Source organism: Lepidochelys olivacea, assembly GCF_965140295.1.
Source record: "Lepidochelys olivacea isolate rLepOli2 genome assembly, chromosome: 7".
NCBI lineage: Eukaryota > Metazoa > Chordata > Testudines > Cheloniidae > Lepidochelys > Lepidochelys olivacea.
In genome coordinates this window covers 115,644,190-115,663,043 of record NC_140417.1, presented here as the reverse complement: position 1 = coordinate 115,663,043, position 18,854 = coordinate 115,644,190, and the positions used below count along the sequence as shown (strand labels likewise).

General features: G+C 34.7%; 1 protein-coding gene across 9 annotated transcripts in view; it reads left to right on the top strand.

Moving 5' to 3' along the window:
• VTI1A (vesicle transport through interaction with t-SNAREs 1A) overlaps window positions 1–18,854 on the top strand; it is a gene marked incomplete at its 3' end in the record, with an annotated part of 343,356 nt that overhangs the window by 69,309 nt on the left and 255,193 nt on the right. For 7 of the 9 annotated variants that reach the window (XR_014712499.1, XM_084635044.1, XM_084635043.1 and 4 more), the window contains exons 4-6: window positions 4,402–4,479; window positions 10,836–10,856; window positions 15,657–15,741. Coding sequence is in view for 8 of the 9 variants with exons in the window: in XM_084635044.1 (XP_084491170.1) it covers window positions 4,402–4,479; window positions 10,836–10,856; window positions 15,657–15,741 (184 nt within the window). The remainder of the gene's footprint in view (window positions 1–4,401; window positions 4,480–10,835; window positions 10,857–15,656; window positions 15,742–18,854) is intronic. The other 2 variants (XM_084635045.1, XM_084635048.1) reach the window with 1 other exon arrangement.

Genomic DNA, 18,854 nt, shown 5'->3' with positions numbered 1-18,854 from the left:
AATACATCGAGGTGGAAAAGTACGGCTGGGCAAAAGGAATAACTGGGCTAGAGTGGGCCATTTGTCTGAAATATATCTAGCTTTGGGCGTCTGTAGACTAGTTCGATTAGTAATTGGGAGAAACGCTGTTCCTTAGTTTAGTTTTGAAAACATGCAATGCTCTGCATCAGTTATTTGGCTCACTGCTGAAAGTACATAGAAACGAGGAGCAGGGGCTAGTGGTTTCCCTTACCAACGTGAACATTGTGGATGAGTAATTAAAATATAGAATGTGGAAAAGTAGGCCGGAATTGACTAGAAATGAATAAGCATGCATTCTGTTGTACAGATGTTGGGAACAGATTATTTCGGGCACCTCTATCTAAATCTTATTGGATTACTATGTAAAATCAGTCATATGCCATGTAGATTGTTTCTCTTCCCATTGCTGTTTCCTTCTTTATTTTGTGATGTAGCTGTATAGGTAGTTATTTAGCAAAATATCCTGTCTGCCAGGTGTGGGAACTAGCTGATTGTATTGTAATACCAGATCATTACTTAATTCATATGCAACATAGCCTAGCATATGGAAAGCATTATAAATCTATTTACAGTGTGGCTGGTCTGATGATAACATTATATTACATTCCCAGGTGAGGCAATTTAAGCAATTGGTTTGCCATGTGTAGGCTATGGAAATTAGCTTCTAGTATGCTTTAGTAATAGACTAACTTCATTGTTATGCTCAGATTAGTATAACAGAATTCTTACACTTGGGTTGCATGTACCCTGCTTCACATGTAAAATCATACAGGGGGTGGTACTGCAGATCACAGTTCTTAATTAGTTTAAGCTGAGTTAATTCATTTTATTTCTAATTTTAACTGTGGCTGCCCATGAACACATTCAGTTCAGTAGGGAAATGTTAAGGCTTGGGTCAAGTAGACGGATTGTTTAAAGCCAAATTGCCAGACAGAACTGAGCAAGTGTATCTGTGTGAACAGGGCTTTAAGAAAATCATCCAATCAGTATGCAAAAATCTTGTTCATAAACCAAGTGAGATCTGCCTAGAATCAGAAATTATTCCTTGGCAGAAGGTCTGAGTACTGTAGTACATTTAAAGCAGCTACTGAAACTTTCTTTGTCTAGAAGTTCTTCTGGCTAGTACCTTAGGCCCTTTGTGTAACTGTGTGCATTATACTATACCGCTTATGATCTCTGAGCGTGTACAAGTATACCGATATACTCAGTAACGTTAAACACTTGTGCACAGAACTTAGCACATATACATACAAAATGCAAGGAAAACTTCTGCTGTATTTGACAAACCTTTGCAGAGAAAAACTGTACATAGAAGCTCTGAAACTCATATTGAGCTGCCCAGAAAATGCATTGGATTACAAACTCAGTAAAGCTTCTGTCTTTTCTAGAAACATACATATAAAGTACCAGTAGACAGTGGTAACTGACAACTAAGACTAAAAATGTTGACAATTTTTTGATTTGCCTGGTTAGCTTATGTATAGAAGTCATTAACTATTTATAAAATGCATTATGAATTGGGTTCCTTCAAACTGTAGCAGAATGTGTGACATTTCCAGCTCAAACTATCATGCTTGCATTTGGCTAAAGTACATATTTGTATACTGTTGATAGTTATGAAGAAAAAAAAATCTTAAAATATTTATAATCATCAGATTTGTATTAATCCGTTTTCTTGTTTTTAATTTTGATTAGTCAAATATAAGTATTAGCCAAATCACTACAATCATTATTTTTATTTTTTGTTAACGAAAATAAAGTATTGATGTTTTGTACAAATCCTGATAGAACAAATGAGCACTTTAGTTCCAAGGTCCTTTTATATTATTGATTCAGGTGGTGGTGAAACTGTGATTAAAAAGTAATATCAAATTATTTATTGATTAAGGCAAAGAGTTGCACCTAGTCGTAGTCAAAAGATTATTTCTTTCAGTACAACTGCTGATTTTCTGATCAGGCCAGATCATTGTAATAAAAGAACAATGGTACAGACATTATTAGCTGCACTTATATTGACATGAATGATAGGTATAGTGTCTTTTTGAGGGGGGGAAAAATAGAATGATTGCAAAAATGTTGCGATTCTTTGTCATAAAGCACACTTTTTCTCATACAGTCCCTTGTAAATTGGAACAATCACCACTTTAATCATTCAAATGAATTATGTGAAACCAAGAACTCCTCAAACTCTCTATAATTAGCCAAATGGTACACCTGACAACAAACTAATGGAGCATGATGTTTACCATTGCAAGGTAACAGTGAGAAATATGGTTAACATTACCAATGTCCATGGTGCTGCGCTGTTAGGTGATTGTGTAAGACTGTACACTTAGATTGCTGGACCTCATATGTAGAGATTGGATCTTAACCAAAAAAGATTAGATATTTATTGTAGTGTTGTAGCTGTGTTGGTCCCAGGATATTAGAGAGACAAGGTGGGTGAGGTAATATCTTTTACAGAAGTTGATCCAGTAAAAGATACTACCTCACCCACATTGTCTCTCTAGATATTTATTGACATATATTTGTAATTTCCTTCCTTGTTTGATGTGTATCAAGTAAAAATATGAAAATAATATAATTGAGCAATCTATGCCAATTTGTTGGCTTTTTGGTGAAAAAAGAGAAAAACAAAACCCATCTCCATATGATTTCTTGCATACTGTGGAGTGTTTTAGTCCCCCATAGTGATGAAATGAATAATTTAAACAGGCAGCTCTGATACCACAGCCTGTTTAAAGGTTCTCATTTCCTTTAATGCTGTAGACTACTTTTGCTTGGATAGTATGAAACTGCTGCGGCTGAGATCTCCAAGTAGGGAAAAAGAGATTTAGCGCAGTTCAGTTCTTGTAGTAGGTTCATGGTATGCTTTGTCCTTGCTATGTATAGTTGTAGTTTTAGTATATATTCTAGTATTAAACACGAGCAGTTGCACCACAAATTGGTAAGCATTATGATGATGATGATCGTGAAAGGGCAAACCTTAATCATAAAGGATAAACAGCTTAAAAGTGTTGCAAGTAAGCTGGGTGGTGCCCTGGCTCAGTTCATTGGTAGTCTTCTTCCCAGTGGTGACCTATTTTCATATTTTTATTTGGTCACAAATGCAATGAATTTCCCTGGGCTTAGTCTACTCTCTAGTGAACTGTCTGCATCCCAAACTGAGGCAAGTTTTTGGTACAGTTGGCAGCCAACTCAGGTAAGGTCTAGGATTGCTGTGTTTCATGAGTTGTTGCTACAGGTACTACTGTAGGTCGGAACTGGAGTGCTTTGGCAGAGCTGTGCAGGGAAGCTTCCACAGACAGTCTAGTTGTTGGAGTATTCGTTCTAGCCACTTCCTTTCATGTATATTAAAACTTGTCATATCCACGTTTAATTTAAAAAGCGATAAAACAATCAATTAAAATACCTTGTTCCCTTTCAGTGGTAAATGTAAAAAATTGAAGCAGGAAAGTAAAATGGTACTGTACAGTTCGCTGGCAGCCACAAAACTTTAAGGCTGAGCTCTATCTCTGAAATTCTAACACACCATGGTGCCTAAGTGACCTTGGGATGGTTGTTTGAACCTTTGTTTTCAACTGTTCATAACTTTCTTAAAAATATGCTAATTTGGAATCAATAGGGATGAATATTTAATGAGACAGTCTGGAGTTTGAAGACAGTACAAATCATGACATGGTCTCTTAGGCCCATATTTGGCTTTCTAATTTTACCAAGTTTTGATGTGTTTATATAAAGTGAAGCAAACTAACATTTCCCAATACTGTTGTCCCTCTTCTTCCCTCCCCTCCCTCCTCCCCTCCCCGCCCACATACCCAGCCCTCAGATTTCTTATGGTCTTTTTTCCCCATAGGCCTTTACAGTAACAGCAAAGAAAACCTTATTTATTTTCTAGATCTGTCATTTTAAATCCTTTTTGGCCAATGTACATTGTTAAAAAGTTATCTCTTTGATGTAGGAAAAGCTCGGCTTTCCCTTCCCTGTTTCATGACATTACTACTGTTTTAGTTCAAGAGTTCCCATTCCAGGTAATAAGATAGCTTCGGATAAATACATCAATGCCTCCATAAACACTTCTGCGGTAATATGTAAAATGTTCTAGTTCTCAAAACTTGAATTGCATACTGTATATCCATGTATTTTACTAGGCAAGTTTTGTAGATGAACGTGACTTTTTACAATCTCCTCAAATATGTTAATATTTTTCCAATAATATATGTTGAAATTCTGCAGTTAAGGAACTTTTCAGTAACTTTACTTGCAGATTTTTATCAAATAGGTATCCATTAGGGGGCTCTCGAGGTTTAAAATGATCAGCCTTGAGACCGATGGCTTCCAAGGTTTACTTCCTAACCCTTTTTTCTTTTTGTTTTACAGAAAAGGTCACGGATTGCCTACAGTGACGAGGTGCGGAATGAGCTCCTAGGGGATGATGGGAATTCCTCAGAGAACCAGGTAGGATGCTAATCAAGAAGCCCTAGTGGGTGGCTGGAGGGTGAAGGAGGTCACTGGCACACTGGGCTTCTCAAGCTGCTCCTTAACAGCATTAGCAACAACTCATGTGGAAATGATACTGTTTAATGCAAAGCTGGGGTCTTAATCAACTTCAAAATGTTTCTTGGAGATCTTACATTTAACCCTTTACCTTGTGATCACTGTCTGCTATCTTTAAAAAAAATCTTTTCTTCTCTTTTCTTTATTATTTAGTACTTAGGGAATAACTTGAAACGCACTGTTTGCTGACAAAGCCAGGGTCTTCACCTCAAACACATGTAAAAGGAATAAAAAAGTACATAATGCAGCTTTGATAATAATGCAGTATAATTAAATCAACACTGGCAGGCAAAACAAATGAAAGTGAGCTCTCAGAATTGAACAGTACCCCTCACTTTCCTTGTGTGCCTTCTTTTCTTAACCAGGTTTTCTATCCATGTTCCAAAAATGCAAGTTGCACCAGTAAAAGCCTGTAATTCTCTCTCACACATTGTATTAGCGTTTATAATGTTATATACTTCTTTTTATGAAAGGGTGCTTAATTACTATAAGCCCTCCTTGAGTTTTATCATGAAATTGTTATTCAGGGCACTATCATCATGATTCTTATAAGGTCATAAAAATGATAAAGGAAACACTATTTTCAGAGGGATCTAACCCACCTATTAATACTTCATCTGGGATTCAAACTTGTCTTCCAGGTTTTCTATCTGAAAACTGAATTTTATTTTAAATCAATTCCCTTGTCTTCCCTCACACCAAAATTAGCATGTGGTACTTTTAAATTAGAAGTTATTTTAAAGTTTACTTGAATAATAATTTTTTTTTGCTGTGGTAACTTTGACTTTACAAGTGAAGCTTGGTAAATGATTACTTAACAATAAATTCAATTATTTGGATATTGTAAATTGGGGAGAAATAAGGACCAAATTCTGGAGTTCTATTCAGTTCTGATTTCAGTATGAGTTTTGCCTCAGGAATAGCTGAGTTAAAACTAAGTTAAAGACTTCAGGATTTGTCCCTCAATGTCCAAAATATTGAGATTAAAAAGGTTGAGTACTGAGCAAGTACAATATCAGCAGAACAATATTAAAAGGATAATTGGTAATTTACATGATGGACTTAATACGTATATTGATGAAATCATATATTGTATTTAATATTAATGTATAATATAAAAAGAGTCTGTAATAGCTTTAGACACCTATTTAAAGAGGCAGATATACAAGGTGTGAGTTGAAAGTTGTTTTTTTTAAATACAAAAGAGTATGATTGTTTTAGGGAGAGAATTTTCATAATTTGCATGTCATCATCATAAGTTCAAACATATAAAGGTGTTAAGATAGAATTTGGGTTTTCACGTCTTTTAACAACACCACTGTTTTCACATTTTAAGAGAAATTTGTGTGAGATCAGACATAAAAAGGCAGGTATGATAAGAAGTTTTACTTATAACAGAATACCTAATGTGTGAGTGCGATATAAAATGTTGTTTTTGCTTTTTAAGGAAAGGCTGAATAACTGATTCACAGGAGCACTTTCTGTGAGATGTGATCTCTTTTTGAAACTGTCAGGGAGGAAAAAAAAATGGTCTCCCCTAAAAGAGTTATATAATAATGTAATTTTAAAATTATATGCCAGCGTGGGGTTTGTTTGTTTTTGATCTTTGAAATGACCACTTGTTACCTAGGGTAAAATGTGGAGTGGGGAGAACACTTGGTTCTCTTCAGAAATGTAAATCTGTATTTGCAACTCATGTCTTAAACTTGACACACTTTGTACCACCACCCAAAAAAAAATTTTTTTTTGTTTTCTTTTTTGACAAACTTTTTATAAGCATGAAACTCTGCTGTGAAACTGGCTTATTTCTTTTAAATACATGAAGACTAATGTTCACAAAGATCTTCCTCATATTTATTGGATTGCTCCAATTCTTTCTATCACTTTTTCATATGAAAATAGAATGATGATTATACTTGTTACAGCTAAGAAAATACTTAATCATAAGAGTATCATCTTGGGTACATGCATCTGGCTGGTTATCACACACACAAACGTTTTAGTCTAAAGTTTGACATACCTTTTGGTGCTGTTTTTTTAAATCAACCATAAATGTAAGTTTTGAGTATTTTTATGTGAATAATTAGCCAACTATGTAGAAGTATTTAATCCAATAACCCAAAAAGCTGTTGCCCTTTGTACTGATATAAAAAGCAGTTTATAAATATAAAACTTTACCTGTCCAACATAACATCCCAATATAACTGAAAACTATATGAAATATTAGGGGTATCTTTCTCATGTGCAAAAGTTTGTTTTAATGTTTGACAGAATAAGTCAGGTGGAAGGACTAACCCTCAGTGTAATCCAGGGTTTAGACTAATTAATTATTTGTTATGTTTGGATTAAATTGACTAAATGAAGTGCTGTTTGTCTTTTCCTGCAATATTCAAACCTAGTTTTTTCTTAATGATTAAATCAATGAAAAACAGGTGTTGTCTAAGAATTTCTGCTTTAGCAAACTAGAAATATTGGTAAAATCCATCACTGGAGGAGATAAATATCAGGGTAGGCTTGAGGGTTAGCCAGGTGAGGGAGAGAGAAACTTCTAAGCTTGTACAATTCTTTAGATGGAACATTGGCAGTCACATTAAACTTTTTTATAACTGTTTCTTGGAGAGGAAAGGCAAATGGAATTGAATATATTTATATATGATAGTGGATTAAGTTAACTGAAAATAAGATTGGGGAGAAAGTGAAGGATCAGTTGCCTGGTTAGTCTTTTGTTTATTCAACTGTTAGCTCTTTATTCATGTTTCAAAGATATAGTTGCAACGATATACACAACTTAGTTAGTGGATACACAGAATATGCCTGAGGTTATGCAGGTAAAGAAGTACACAGAATTCAGTCTCCAGTTGTTCCTCAAAACAGATCTGCATAGCAACAATTAATATTGCAAAACATTGCAGATGAGGGTGTCCTGGTCTTTTCCCCGCTTAAGAAATTATCATCATGTGTACAGACAACTATGTCTGAGAATATGGTCATGACTCCATGCTTATGCCAAGATACGGCTAGTGTATAATAGGTACAGTATATAAAAGCTGCTGGTGTTGTCAAAATATGTACAAATTCCAGCAATCAAAATTTCTTTTAAAATTAATATATCATTGTTTGGTATGGTAGATACAAGTGATGGCATGCTGTATTTAATGAAGTAATTGCTTGCTTTGTATACATTAATTTTCTCCTAATTTAAATCCAGTGAACATAATCAGATAAAAGCACTTCGAGTTATAAAAATATGAGACAAAAAAAACCAGCCACCCTATTGAGCATGTTTGGGGGTTATCGTTTTTTCCAGGACCGTTGTCTTAAGCAGGACTTTTACTTTCAAGACATATTTGTCATTCAGACTGGCAATATTTATCAAATTCCTTGAAAGACTTGAGCGCTTCAGTGCAGTGCTACAGTGCTTAAAGTTGTGACTTCCATTTATTAGTTATATAGTTGTTTTATGTGATGACTCCATATATTTTTAGAAAGCATCTATAGGGTTAAATAAGAAACCTTTTTATGCCAAAAATATAGCGTGCAGATATTTATAGCATTACCAATCTGTTTGTTTGAAATATAATACTATTGCCTTCCATTCCCAAACTAGATTTGCTAATATGTTAGAGTAAATACTTATTAGTTAACCAGAAGGTTAAATTAAGTGTGTGTGTGTGTGTGTTTTACATCACACACTGTATGTGTGATTTGTGGTTAAAAAAAAAAATGTTGTGGCTACTTAATTTCGGACTACAAAGTTCTGATAATATTAGATTTGGGCTTGCTGTGCATAAAGTATGTCAAACTTCAGTTACAGACCAGGGGGTGAAGTTGGTCAATTTAATTCCCCGAGATCTAAAGAAGGTTGGTATCATTTCATATAGCCCTGGCAGAGCAGATCATTACCAGACACAAATCTGTTCGTTACATGCCGAGGGTTTATAGCAAAATAGACAGACTGTCATCATAAGTTCAGAAAATTGCGTGTTCGACCCACGATAATGTGTAAAGGGCGTTTAATAGAGTTCAGCATTTATTCGTTATCTGTATGCGGACAGAGACAACAGTAGCGTTATCAGTTTTTTCAAAAAAACTTGGGTAGTTTTCTGTGTCACGTGACACGCCTCACAGATGCACACACACGCACACACACACACACACACTGCGGCGCCGTTTTGATTTTAGTCACAGCAGAAGGCTTAGCCACAAGAGATTCCGCTGGTTCAAACCAGCATAAACCAGATTTTTTTTCTTTTTTTTTTTTTTTTTAGCCTACAAAGGAACAGATTACCTCTTGTATCAATTCCGTATTGGGAGGGGAAAAAATCTTTGTTTCAAAAATATGCTGATTATCATAAACTAAAATGGTGGCAGTATATATTTAAATGCTGTTTACAACTGAGCAGCAAGCTTAATAAAAACACATACGTAAAAATTAAAAAGGCAATATGTTTCCTTCAAGTGCATTGTTAGATGGCAAAAAAATACATCTTTTGTTAATTTGAATGAATATCTCTCAGACAACATTTAAAAAAAAATCTCCCATTACCTAGCTTAGCTGCAAATCCTATGCAGAGCTTAAATTCAGCCATGCAGCACAAACAAGATAGAACATTTTTTGTTTGGAACCTATTGAAAAAACAAATGTGCAGCGTTTTGAAACTCTCTCTGATTATAGCAGGGTGGCATGCCCCAAATGGGCTCTATTGCAGGAGAGTAGTTTTAAACTTTGGCCCTTTAAGTATCATAGTCAACTGAAGAATGGTGACCTCAGAAAGAAAAGATAGCTATGTGATCAACTCCCAGATCATCTCTTTCTAAAGAGACGTAATGTTTGCCTTTTTGGGGAAGGAAGGGGGGGAAGATAGAGAGAGAGAGAGAGAGAGAGAGAGAGAGACTGATTTATGCTAGGCCAAGTACTTGATTTTAAGAAGTGGTTTGGTGGGTAAAGAGTGTGGTTTTCTTTATATCAAATTCTTGGAAGTTTCCTTTATCTTTCATTTTAAGTTACTGCAATTACCCTCCTAATTTATATGGTTAGTAACCTTTTGTCTCTTGTTTTTTGGTAATGGGTTGAAGTATAGGTTTAATTTTAGACCGACCATATGAAATACTAGGGAACCAATGGATTTTTATTTTTGGTCGTCTCTCTTGCTGGAGATTCTCAGTATTTGTAAACATTCTCATCTTATATAGAAGTTGAATATTAGTCTTGTGAAATTGTAAATGAAATATGAGCATAGACTGAGATTGTCACTGTCCAATTCAACTGGAATCGGTGAGAAAGCTCTGTTTTTTCATACAGACCATCCCTTTGCATACACTTATTGTGAGTAATTGTACTATTTTGTTCTAGTACAACAAACTAATGGATCGCTCTCCATTTTGAGAGATACATGTTACAGTGTAGTTGGTATACAAGCTAGTTGGGTTTTTTTAAATAGTCCTGCCAATACAATGGTATTAATAGTGTTAAAAAGGTAGATTGCAGTGAACTGGACTGATTTACGAACACACCTTTATTTAAAAATATATAAAATATAGTGATCCTGAATTAGAATGCATATGCAAAGTGGATTTTTTTTTAAATAAATCATGTTTCATGATAGCCATTATTCCATTTACCTATTATTAAATGTATTGTGCACTATATAAGTATTCTCTTACACTAACCCACATAAGCTGGGTTGTTTTTAACTGGAAAAAAGGTTGCTATAATAGGTTCAATAATAATAATGCATTTACATTCTGAATGAGAATTATATGAATTGGTGTACCAGTGACAAACTATAAAGATACTATAGTCTATTAATAAGTCAGATCTGTTAGTAAAATAAGAAACCAGTTGTCACAACTAAAAAAATACAGAAAACATTCTGAAAACTTGTATATACAAAACCACTTCAGCTGTACAATCTTAGAAGAGAGGAACAGTAAACTTGTTTTTTTCTTTATAATATAGACTTCTATGAAGTCATTCCCCTTTATTTCATGATGGTGTCTTAGATGTGGTTTAAAAGAGAATTTCACACTATTCTCTTTGTTTAATGTGACAGTGTGAGAAAGTGATCTTTATTCGTTCAAAAAACTCTGCATGTAGTCTATGTTTAGGTTCTTTTAATGTGTTTGTCTGTGATTTTTAAATGCTAAACATGTAAACAGATAAATTGTCAATGTTAATTCTGTATCCTGTCACACAACTGATCTTTCTTTCCTGCCATTTCTTTCCTTTTTATCTTTTTTGTGCGTTCATGTTGCAGTTGATAAAATTACGTGAAGAGGTGAGTACTTTCTTGCTTTTTGTTGTCTAGCTTTCCCTTTAAAGCTGAGTTTCCAAATCTGAAAGTAGATCTTTTTGTTATTGTTGCAGGGAAATCTACACAAAGCAAAAATATTGATTACATTGCTTAAAAATATTCACTGTTATGTGTTTCCTCTCCCCCCCACCCCCCTATACACTATACACTTACATGGGACTCCCTAGATCAAACCTTAGAAATTAAAATTCTTTGATAGCAGAGAGAATTTTTAAAGGCATTGGAAAAAGAAGGGAAAAAAAACTATGATTTGATCTGTTCGAATATCATGATCAGATCACGTGTAGTAGTAATCTTGTTTGCATCACAAAATCTTTGATGGGGTAAATACTTTTGTACATTGGTATTGTAAATGTAAGCATTGCTTTGATGAAAACCTATATTGTAACACTATCAAACATATGTAATACTTCACTGTGCAATGAATTTAGTTTAGAGCAATTGAAATACCTATTGTATGAACTCACTGCATACACAGTGAAAATGTAGTACAAGTAGACCTGAACACACAGATCAATATTTATTATTTATTTGTGTGTATGTGGTAGATCTGTAGGTGTAACACGAAAGATCAGTATTCTGAAGTACCTGTCCTTTCACTTAGGAAATGGCTCATAAATATTTAGAGCCAGAAGTCTAAGTTTTTTATGGTCAGTTACTGAAATTTTATTGTGTATTTTCTAAAGATGCTGTCCACTGTAGTGTGTTGTTGGGGTGTGCGTGTGTGTGTGTGTGTGTGCGGGGGGGGGGGCATGTGCAAAAGCAGGTACTTGCACTGCTTTTATTATTTTTTTCTAATTACTACCAAGAAGGGTTTAGGAGAGTCATAGTTGCTAGCAGGCCAAATTTCTGAGTAGACTCCTAGAGAGAGCTCCTACTAAACACAGTATTGACATTTTCGTATGGTATGTTAGTCTTGTCTTTATTACCTTCTGACTGAACAACACGATGATGATGATGAACTGACAAATCAATAATGGACATTACACTCTGGAAAAAGTATTTATCGTAAGTTCTAGGTGCGATGATGGGAGAGAACTGGGAACTAACCAAATCAATAGCAACAAAGGGGAGTTCTTGATTTAACAAGGCTTTAATTTTTTTTAAAGAATCTTTCACCAGTGTCCTAGTCACACTGCTTGTCTCTCCTTCCCAGTCCAAAATGGATCTAGTTGATAATGAGAAGAAAAAGAAAGCTTAAAAACAAAGTAAATATATGAGACAAAGTGAAAGCCCTACCTAGTTCCCCTCCTTAATATTTTCTTTATAGTCCCTGTATTTAAACAGATAAGAACGTTGTTGCAAGGATTCTAATAATGTGATTTCTGACTATTAAGACCAGAAATGACTTGTAGCAAAGGATAGTTCTTTAGACTCACACTTGCCGAGCCCTTTCATGGAAGCACGTAGACGTGCATATGTGTGTAGATTTAGAGAAGGCTGCAATAGGAGCATTTTGCTAACAAATCATGTTTTTTTTAATAAACAAGGTTACTGACCATTTGCAAGATACTTTCAAAATTGAATGCAGACTATGAGCACAACTGCCACTTAAATAGTACATTTTGTATAATAATAGTGATGAACATTAAAACAACCACATTCCAACAAATTAGGTAATTCAGCATTTGTTGCACAAGGCCATGCCTTTGTCTTTAATCAAATCTTTGAGACTTTAAATCCTTTTGTATAGCAACCTAATGAATCACGTTGTATGACATACGAGTAATTTCTTCATCTTTCATTATTTTGTAAGTTTTATCAGTTACCTTTTTTGTCATCTCACTGCATGTTCTGGGAGCCACCAAAGTATATATCCAATTAAAGAATTATAATTCTGGATAGACTGTGATTGAATTGACAGAGAAATAATTTAAAATGTATTAAGTTTGTGTTCTATCTATACAATAGGTTATAATTGTGGTTGTATTTTATGTTGAGTGCGAAATGCACATTGGAATCTAAATGAAGCATTGACTCAGGAATGGTTCTAAACTAGTCACATAGTAAAACATCAAGGCTTCCCTAATTATAGTTCTCCTTAGGAGGTATGAACTGATTTTAAAAAAAAATTGTGATTTGCCATACTGTTTGTTAATAAAAAGTACACTTCCTCTCATTCCAAGGCTCTCTTCTAACACACATGCAGTACACAGAATTCTATGGAGGCTGTGTTGCTCTGTCTTTTTAGTGTCTGAAATCTCAGTTTGAATCCAGCCCACATGGAATGATTAAATCTCTAGTGATAGCATGCCACTTTGCAAAACTTCCTCATATAACTCCAGATGGAGGCTCTTTCTGAAGCTACAAGACAGACCTTACTACCCACCTTACAAAGGGTAGGGGATAGTGTGAGAGAATGAGTTTGGGGAGGGGTGGGAAGGAGTTGAAAGCATCAGCTGCTACTGTAGTTCATTGCCTTTCATGACCAAAAGGACGGTATTCATGCAAAACCAAACACAGAATGTAAATAACACCATCCCTTAGAACAAAAATTAGATTTTATTGTAGAATGACTTAGGTGCAAAGGTTTTGAAATCAGAGGTAAAACGCAGCACTGAGTTCATGTTAGCTCTGAATTCACAATACTCTAGTGTTCTAATTGCTTAGAGTAGGGCTCGGCTGGACTCGGGTGTCTTGCATTGCTTTTTCAGTATAATTTTTTCTTATCAACTGTATACAAACACACACTAAAATACTCGCATTTTTGATTGGATAAGTGAGTTGAATTATAACAGCATACAATGTGAATTCTGATTTCCTCCTCACATGCACACTTCATCAGATCAAAAAAGCTTTTCAATTTTAAGCATATGACAACACTAAATAACTCTCCTGTGATTAGAAGGTGCTGTGGGTTGTGCTGAGTCCTGGAGACTGTAACTACAGTATTTGAAGTGTCTCTTCTTAACTTTTCGAATTCTCATCTTTTAAACCCCGAAGTATCTCTGCTGATCCTATAATCTCAGCTTTCCTTTCTTAAGGAAAATATTTTTGACACATTATTATACAGATATGGCTCATTCTTTTTAAAGTTTAAACTAACATAAATTGAGTCTCAATACAATTTTTTTTTTACAAATTGCATTGTAAGCAGATACATTTCTTTAAACAGGGTGTATGAGCCATAGAGAAAAAGAGGCTGCTATTATGAAAAGCTACCTTTTTAAAAAAAAAAAAATTACATAAAATTAACACTAATTATTTAGATTGGCCAGGAGTCCTAAGAACACGCACCACTCTAGCTGCCATTATGATTTCAATTAGAACACTGTAACTTATGTTTTTAAATGTTAAGTGCTTGTGCTTCTTTTTTTTTTCTTGGTGGCCTGCCCACCATGAACGTAAAGGCTTTTGTGCAATTTACGCTTAACCTATCCACTGTGTATTAGACGACTCTATTAATTATTATAGACTGTTATTGCAGCTTTCCTGACCTTCACTTTGGGTCCTATCTGTGCTGATCTAAATGCATTGTTTTAATGATTTAAAAAAAAAATTCAAGGCAAGCTTTGATGTGGCTTTAGCTGCCTCGATCGTCTGGCCGCATCTCAGAGATGTGTCACCTATGCCGGGAGGGAATAGGAAAATCACGTTTTGAATGGTAATGATAACATACTAATCACTTCCTTTCTTTGAAGATAGAAGCGAGATATTCTGTCAGCATCCCTGGCTGCTAGAGCTTGGAGGCATTGGTCTAGGTGTATTAGCTTAAGTGTGCATGTCAATACAGCTTGCATCTCCCAAGATCCATAGGGGCTCATTAGAGCAAGGTAGATCGTTTCGGTAGACAGCCACTCAGATAATATGTATGGCACCTCCTTTTTATTATTATCATCAGAAAGCATTCCTTCGATATTTTTTTTAATGACGTCTGTCAACAAGGCAAAGTTGTAGGAGTTGTTTTTGACACATACCAAAATTGTTTTTTGGGGTGAAGGAAGGGTTGGTGAAAGCAGGAGTCTGATTAGTTTATACATATTTTTGACAGCTTGACTAGAACTAGTTTAGTATTAGTACTCTAAAAAGAGAGTGGTTTATGGGTGGACCATAAAATAGTGAAAACAATCATTTCACCTTTGCACTATCACTAATTATTGTAAAAATGTGTACAGTGTTATATTTTTGCTGGAGTTCATAAAAAAAAATCTCTTTATGTACATAAACAAGCATGTACCTTTTTAAAGGGTTTTGGTATATATCTTTAGCTATAGACACCAGTGTTTTGTTGCTGTATGTGTTTATATCAAGCAGTCCTAAAGATATATCTGCTGTTTACTATTCTGTAAGAGTAGAATTTTGTTTTTATACAGTAGTACTTTCCATAGTAATACAGACAATGTAGAAATATACTCCACTGAAAATTGTTAATATTAAAAATTACCACCTGCAATAATAATGATGATTTGTGAAATTATTGTTCAGTAGAAAATGTGGATGCTTATGTATGATAAAATGGGGAATAAATCTTGAAGTTGATCTTCAGGCAGTGCCCATATATAACAGAAGCACTAGATTTGATCAGCGTGCTCATGTAATAACAATGAAGCACATATTCACTCTTTCAAAACAAAATGATTGGTACACATAATTATGATTGATCACAGAACCTGCCTCTCCCAATGGTGCTTGTAATAGGCTATTCTGTGAAATATCTGTAGATATTTTTATGTTTTGGCATATGAAAGCATAATTAAAAAAAGTGTCGGGGGGGAGAACATTGTAGACTGCAGTCTGATTTTTTTTTTTTTTTTTCTTTTTCAGAGGGCACATCTGCTCGATAACACAGAGAGGCTGGAAAGGTCATCTCGGAGACTAGAGGCTGGATACCAAATAGCAGTGGAAACCGGTAAGAATTCTGAGAGTGAGCAAATTGTCTTGCTTATGCACAGCAGTCTTCACAACACATGACATTTCAGGGAAACTTCAAAGGCGAAGCAGAGACAGCAGCCCGAGATGTGGTTTACATATTGGGGAGACAATTGGGAGCTTATTTGCACTTATCTTTTTTCAAGTTAAAAGGCATGACATCTACTGAAAACAGTTCCTGAGGTTTAAAAGTATACATCTGAAAAGAGATGGAATACTTTGTCTAAATTCTACATTTGTCTTAATGTGCAGTTACATATTGTCAGTTTACCCACCCGCAATGATTGCTAGCACACACTGTAGACTCTAGTTGTTTTCGTCTTTTACTTTTATTGATATATGTAAAAATTATTTTAATAAATCTTAAATAAATTTTAATAAATATTAACTAGAGACTAATAAATAATAAGGTTGCCAACTCAACTTTCTTGAAATTGATTCTGCAACAGATTGTTCAGGTTTTTTTATATAATGTAGGTAGCAGATTGTACTTTATTTTGTTCAATTTTTACAGATTCAAAGGAAAGAAGGCTAAATCAAAGCTTAACTTATTATTTTTATTACTGATAGTAACTCTTTTCAATTGGTACTTTCAAAATGGCTTCATTAAATTATACCTATCAGTGTTTTAACAACAACGCAACAATAACTAAGCCCCCAGAGTCTAATCTTCTTAATTTATGAATACATTTATGCAAAATTATGGAAAGTTTCATGTCTATTTATATTTTAAAAGTAAAATAATTTTCTGGGAGACGATTCTAATTAATTGATATATGCTGGTATCCTACAGAATCCAGTATGTATTATTTAAAAGGTAAACTAAGTTTAACCCTTGTAAAGGTAAATACTGTTGTGTTGTTATTGTAAATAACATATAATTAATATGTCCACATTTAAATTATTCTGGACTTAGTGACATGAAAAATAATGTAAAAGAAGTTGGCAACATACCATATGTGAAAGGGAAAATTAAGTAATTACTCATGAAGAGGTCAGAAAAATGGAAATGAACACCATATCAGTAAAGGTAGCTTTGCTGTAAGTTCTCAGAACGTCCTAGCAGTGACCACAACTCTTGTTGAGAAGGACTGTTTTAATGAGTTAAAAATTCAGCTCTCTGCTTTGTTATCCTATCATGTTTTTTCCCAACCAAAGGCTATGTAGAATTGCTGTCTCTCAGTTACAGGTGAAAGTAGTTTATTCCTTCCTCCCACCCTTTGGAATATGGTATCTTAAAAAGAGCCATCCTGTTAACTTCCATTACCTATGTCTCCATGGCCATCTCTGATATGTATATATGAGTATGGGCCAGGTCCTCAACTGTTGTAAACTGATAATTTCATTGACTTCCCTGGACTTACACCAACTGACACCCGCTGTCCCTATATATCCCTCTCTGTGATCTAAGGTGCAGTTTTTGTTTTATAAGCTGCACAGGCATTTTCACTTGGAAGTATTAGCATCACTGGAATGCAATTTTCTTCTGCAACTTGTTGTGGGAAGAAGATTAGTAAATTTTCCCAGTGTTGACTATGAGGATTTTGGGAAATAATAAAATTATATTAATTCAGTACAATATAAGAGTTAACTTTTTACACACATGTGGAGCTGTGGTATAATCATTCTGTGTAGTGTTGCCACAAAAGTACAAAATCTCCATTTTTGAACCCCGATTATCACTAAATTGGCTTTCAGACCTAGATCTCCCATGATGATGAAAGGAGAAGGTGACAACCATTAGATGTCCAGTGTATTATGTTTTTTTAATATGTATGAAGCCCTTTCTAATTAAGTCAGATTACTTTCACTTCTGAAATACTCAGTAGTTCAAATCCATTTTAGGACTCTCTATAAAATATTTTTGTTATATTCATTGGCAGTTCATAGCATTAAAAAACCCCAAAATATATTATACTGTATTAAACCTCCTGTGATCTGCTAAGGATTAATCTGAGATCGCATAGCAAATTTCATACAGGGTGCTTATTGCCACATGTTAAATCAACTGCCATAAATTGGAAGTTTTTTGTCATTTGTCTCTTTAAATTGTTTACCTCTCCAGTCATTCATGTATTTGGGAATACAGGCCAAGAAATATTGGGTGTAACTTCCTTCTGACTTCCATCTTTCAGTGGGTAAGCACCTAAGGGTACTGGATCCTCAACAGGAGGCAACATACATCACCTTAGCTAGGATCCAATCTGAAATCAACTGTTAGGACTTCAGAATTTACAGGTTGTGACCTATGGAAATTAAATATATGGGGAGACCTTCTGAATGATTAAGGATTAAATTTGCCATATTCCAGGTGGCCCCAATGGCACCCCATGACCAATTAACTTTAGTAAAGCCAAAGGTAGTGTGGATCACTAGTACTGGGATGCATTTCACCGTAAATATTAATAGGGATTCATTCCTAACTTAACAAGTGTTGGAGTGTTGATGTAGTAGCACAGCAATTGTACATTCAGTCCAAGCTCTATTTAATTGCTTCTTAGTCATTTAAATGTGTTGAGCTGTACTTCACATGATTCAAACTACACACAGGTCTCATGTCATATGATTTTTGCAAAGAAACCATTTCTTATATGGATTATGTTCTTGATGGCCTCAGTGTTGTCTGTAATAATTAGGATGAGACATAATAATGGCTGACAGACTTGTAAATTCTACTTGCCCCCGGCAAGGATATTTTTTCTGTTGATCAATGGGGAAAAAAATGATTTGCACCTTTTTTTCCCCCCATTGTTGTTCGCCATCCTGGTAAAGAGGAGACAAGCAGGTAGATTCTTCCTATGGATTGGCGGGAGACTTTTTTTCCAATTTTGAATGGAATACATTTTATAACTCCTTAGGGTCAAATTTTAGTTGCATCCTAACTGAATTCTAGAGTTTCCTGCTCTTCCCTGTAGAAATTATATAATTTGGGAGTGTATCTCTCTCTATCCAACTTTATATATAACTTTTGCAAGCAGGATAGCTTCTCTGGATGTGCAAAAGTTCAAAATGCCTTGTTTAATTCATCTTCAGAAAAGTAATTGGAGTGCAAGTAGTCAGTAATGTGTTGTGTCAGTGGGGGGAAAAAAAAGA